This window comes from Alosa pseudoharengus, unplaced genomic scaffold, assembly GCF_046254945.1.
Source record: "Alosa pseudoharengus isolate Yale_2024_CS ecotype anadromous, Long Island Sound unplaced genomic scaffold, YU_APseudo_1.1 YU_APseudo_1.1_scf_15, whole genome shotgun sequence".
Lineage (NCBI taxonomy): Eukaryota > Metazoa > Chordata > Actinopteri > Clupeiformes > Clupeidae > Alosa > Alosa pseudoharengus.
Window position 1 is genome coordinate 21,556,264 of NW_027468620.1, and position 5,389 is coordinate 21,561,652.

General features: G+C 40.6%; 1 protein-coding gene across 1 annotated transcript in view; it reads left to right on the forward strand.

Annotated features, from left to right (window-relative positions):
• The window catches only part of opn4a (opsin 4a (melanopsin)), a 31,343-nt gene extending 26,922 nt beyond the window's left edge, over positions 1-4,421 (forward strand). The window contains exons 10-11 of the mRNA XM_076285187.1: positions 2,645-2,713; positions 4,185-4,421. Coding sequence (XP_076141302.1) covers positions 2,645-2,713; positions 4,185-4,421 — 306 coding nt within the window. The remainder of the gene's footprint in view (positions 1-2,644; positions 2,714-4,184) is intronic.
• The last annotated feature ends 968 nt before the right edge of the window (positions 4,422-5,389 follow it).

The following is a 5,389-nucleotide window of genomic DNA, read 5'->3' on the forward strand; positions in this document are numbered from 1 at the left end:
CCCCATGAAGAGTAATGTCCTCGCTAATTCTTTATGCAGTGTTTATAGTTTGCACATGGATGTGTATGTACTGTATATGGTATATGTACAGTATATGTATTAAGGTTGGCTGTATGGGTGTGTTTGAGAGAGAGAGAGAGAGAGAGAGAGAGAGAGAGGGAGAGAGAAAGAACGAGAGACTCGTTCTAAAGAACGTAGGTACTGGGAAATGCTTGAGAAGTTGCTGTTTGTGGGTGTAGACACAGTTGTGGCTGTAGGGGGTTGTTGGCTGTCAGTGAAGAGTCTAGCACAGCTACTTCTGTTCCAAGGTTTGAGAGTGTTTTATGGTAAGTAGTTAGTTTGGAAGTCTTCCTAAAATAGTGGCATTACAGTACTGCTGAGGCAGACGACCGTCAGTGTGTGTGTGTGTGTGTGTGTGTGTGTGTGCGTGTGTGTGTGTGTGTGTGTGTGTGTGTGAGTGAGGCACTAGAGGCAGACGACTGTCAGTGTGTGTGTGTGTGTGTGAGGCGCTAGAGGCAGACAACTGTCAGTGTGTGTGTGTGTGTGTGTGTGTGTGTGTGTGTGTGAGGCGCTAGAGGCAGACGACTGTCAGTGTGTGTGTGTGTGTGTGTGTGTGTGTGTGTGTGTGTGTGTGTGTGTGTGAGTAAAGCTAAGGCAGCATCTGGACTCCAGCTGTGTTTCACACTCGCTGGTTGAAAAAAAGAGCACACTCACACACACACAGAAAGTGAGAGAGGGGAGAGAGAAACATGTTTTAAAGCATTTTTAGAACAGGGGAGGCAAGTAAATAAAGCATGTTCATCAGAAAGGACTCTCTGTCTTAATCTCGCATGAATCACGTTAAGTGTCCTTTGGTCCAAAACATGCACTCACTAATGGGTCAGAGCCAGGTGAAGGATGTTCTGTCGATGCTTTATGTTTGACATTGTGGAACCACTGAGTTTGACCACTGCTGCCTCAGTCATGTTAGGCAGCAAGGACTCCCGTGACCCCTGGTTGATCTTGGCTCACCTAAAATGTGTGAAACTATGTAATGTGTGTATTCCTGAGTGAGTGGCCTGTTTCTATTGCCGCTGTTTCACAGTTAAAAGTATATGTAGACTAGAAAATGACCCCCTTCTGTAACCACTATGGGGCTAGCAGTTGAGCATGGCTTTAATGGGCATTCATACAGACAGCAGGAGGTGTCAGGCGTGTTGTGCTGTGTTGTGTTGTGTTGAACAATCATCAGCACAGTCATGCACCAAACTCACACTCGCAACCCCGGCCATGGGAGGAGGGTGTGCTAGCAAGGAGATCCATCGTGGCAACCATGTCATAAGCACATGGGTCGTTGACAAATAAGGCTTTTAAAAATGGACAGAATGCATTTTTTTTATTTGGAAGGCTGTGTTTAAACAAGTCTTAACTGCTGTGCAACATTTTCAGGGGTTTTGATACATTTTTAGTCTGTATTTGCAATTTCACCAATAAAAAATGTCAGGTGGCACAAGCAAAAGTTTCTAAAAAAAACCCCACTTCTTTCTGTTTTTTTAAGTGTTTTCTAAATTTCTAAGTATACCTGAATGTCTACAGTGTAATAAAATTATTATTTTGTAGTTGACCTTGGTATTAAAAGTAACTTATGAATACTTTATTGTGTACTTTTCTTTATTCACATTTTAATACTTTATTAAAATGTGAATAAATACTCACATTTAAAAATATATTGTTTAATAGAATAATTAGGTACAACACATTTTTCAACCATTTGTTGACTTTAATCTACTATGTCTTGGTTTAAATTAGTATTTAACCTGGTTGCACCATCTGACGATGCGTAATGTCACGTCATTGACCCACATATCTTAAAGTCTTTAGGAGTTCACTCACTGCACAGTACTACCAACTTGCTACCATTCCACAGCCTCTAACCATTCTCCCTTTAGTGGACAAGAAAGAATAGAATCACCTATTAAGTTCTTCGCCATCTTGGCTTGGCATCAGGTGCTTAGCCATTTCCGGAAGTCATTCATAGTTCATTTTTCAAGTGTCTCTGATGTTGGTGCTCAGCCAGAGCTTGTGACCTCACATCAGAGCCTTTAAAGCATTTCATTTGCTGTGTGACAGTTAATAAAGTCCCACAATTACATTCCCAATAACACAGGAATGGGAACATTTACTTTCATGAGAAACTACCCTTGTAATCAGATTCCAATGACAGAAAGTGGCCTTTAAGACTTGTTGAGGAGTAATAATTGAAAAAGGCAAGTGAAATTAAATTGGGTTTCTTTAGCAATTCCAATGAGGACTGAGGGGATGAGGTGAGAGGAAAGTTAGCAGCCAGAGATCATGGGAAAGCTCAGGTTACTTGGCAAAGAACGCTATCAGCTTATTTCTAATTATTGAGCTCAGTTCTTGCCCCATTTATCTCAGTCCAACAGCTTGACACTGCTTCTACAAAGTCAACCTTGAAGTGGAGGTCTAAATGACATCTTCTGATGTCCCCAAATGACTCTGAACAATACAATATACAGTATTTCGCAATAGAATGCTAATTTTAAATGCCTAATATACCGCTCCCTAGACATGGAGTGCTGTCACGAGTTTACCTCAAGAATAGTCATGTTTTCTCATGTTCACACTTATCTCCTCTTCCCCACAGACCTCCTCTGACATGGATGACGTCTCTGTTGCTGGAGCGGGTCACCCTGATCGGTCCTTGCCTCCAGGGGTAAGTCCTAGCACCCTGCCACCTTCTTGTGTGTGCAGATCAGTGTCCAGTTGTGTCTGCTGACGCGTGTGATTGAGGCAGGATCTCATGTGTTGCCACTTGGAGGGCATGACATTGTTTCAGCCGGTCATCACAGTCCATATCTTATCAAGAGGTCACAGAGCTACTAGACCACTGGAGAACACAAGTGAAAAGCATCTTTTCTCAGAGCCTGTTATTGTGCCTATGACAGGGCTTCCTAAATGCCTCTAACAAGTAGTCCAGAACAACCAAATAAATGTTCTGCCATTTTCCTGTGGTTTGCAAACAAGTCACAGGGGGTTCCTTGTATTCATGGAAGCTTCGCTGTTTGTGGAGTGTTACACACAGTTTCTGTTTAATTCTATTCAGTCTATTATTTTGGATTTTTTTTGGGCTATTTGATTTTTCTTTACTCTGATCTGTTAATTCTAGGGCTGTCAATCGATTAAAAAAATAATCTAATTAATTACATACTCTGTGATTAATTAATCTAAATTAATCGCATATATAATTTTTGCTGTGAAAGTATTTTAAATATTTAAATTCAAATGAATCATTGAATAATCAGCATTAGTGACATTAAAGTTCAAAAACTCTTATTATTATTTTCACTGTTCAAATAACGGCCATAATAATCTATGGTACTGTATGACCTAATATGATGAGGAAATAAATTCAAAACTGCTTCGGGAACAGCAAACAGCAATGTCAACACTTATTCCTTTGCATTGATGTGCGACTATAGAGTTGATGAACGGTGATATGCAAATTCCTTGCTGCAGACATTGCAAAGGACTTTATTTTCAACACTTTGTTTTTATCAACACCATCAGGGCGTTTTTTAAAAGTAAATGTTCCAATCAATGATTCAGGCAGCACGTTTTCTTCTCTCTCCTTCATTTTACAGTCTAATTTTTACTGACTAGAACGGCTCGGGTCAAAGGTCATAAGGAATCGATTAATCTGCACTAATTTTTTTAATCAGTTATTTTTTCTCAAATTAATTAATCGAAATGAATCAGTTATTTTGACAGCCCTAGTTAATTCAATGTAATGTAATTTAATGTTAATATATTGTTTACTGATGTCATTGTAAGTCGCTTTGGACTAAAGTGTCTGCTGGATACCATAAACATAAACATCCACAGGAAGTGTTGTAATGAAATCTCGGGCACCACCTGAAAGAGTGGTTCTTATATCCACAGCCTATGTAGGTTGGGTGCACCAGAGCTGCACAGCGTTTGGAAACGGGATATGGAAAATGTGACTTGTATTATGGGCTTGCATTCCAGCCTAATCTCCATGGGTTACTGAACATATATAAATAATAACTTGAAGAGCTACAGATGTTATAGTGACACTAATATTGCACTAGTTTAGCTGGAGATGAGATGTAATACTGGGCTTTTCCAGCCAGGTGTTGACTAATGAATGTTCCATTTTGTGGCAGGGTGGAGAATCGACAGATGGTGTGGTTTCCAGAGGAGTGATTGGCCGGATCCCTAGCATCGTCATCACCTCAGAGTCCAATCCTTTCCTGTCCTCCCTGAGGTTCAATTACCGTAGCAATGGATCCCGTCTGGCCAATGGCAGCGTGGCAAAAGGGTCTGCCACCTCTGACCTGGCAGGAAGTGCGCCGAAGGCATCTGCCCTTCCCTCTGCTTCTGACTCCACTCCTCTGTGCTGAATCACCCGCTGGTCTGTTTCGTTTGTTTTGTTCGGTTTGTTTCAGTTCGCTTCTTTCTCAGTTTTGTTCTTCTGAATAAGATCCTTCTGAAGCGTAGCTCCAAGATGAGTCTGGCTGCTTCTGTCCCTTCTGATAATGTCCTCTTCACCTTTCCCTCAGCCACTGCACACATTTAAAAATAACTCCATGGCCACCAAGTCTCTGAGGTTATCGCAAAAACTGCCTGCATTATGAATTTATAAGCTCCCATGACATTTATTGCTGCAAAATGCAATCTGCTGCCAATGTGCTTCTGTTGATAGTGACATCATGCATCCAGTCAGGTGGTTGGTTGATATTTAAACAACCTGCAGCCTAAATCTTGGACAGCCAAGAGGAACATTGCAGGAATGTGTAATTGAATGTCTGACTTACATCAGTGATTGCCGAAGTCAGACAGTCATCCCAGAGGAAGTCATTAAAAGTTGTAGTATTACACAGTAAGAATTCAACATCATGCTTCTACACTCACAATTATGCAACTTTGAAGAAAAGGTGAACAATTTTATTAATCTTACTTTGCATTCTATGCAGGGCTTGATGACTTTTAACAAAATTGAATACAATGCATGAAATAGAGAAGCTGTACGAAAAGAATAGGCTTGCATCCTAATGCCGTCTTTTCAATCTTGCTTATAGAATTACATTATTGGCATACATTTTTATTATTATCATCATCATCATCATTATTATTGTGGAAATGACCAAGATGATAAATATAGTAAAATAAGAAAACACCAAACCATGTACTAAACACTAGGGGGAGCTACCAAGTTTTCAACAGTGTTTCTCCCTAAACTGGCCCCATCAATACTAACCTATTGGCCCAATGACATCAACTGGCTTGGCTTGTGATTGCCTATACTGTAGACACCTGTTTTGAGGGTGGCCAGTCTTGTATGTGAGTGTGCTGGTGGGGGGTCTGAAAC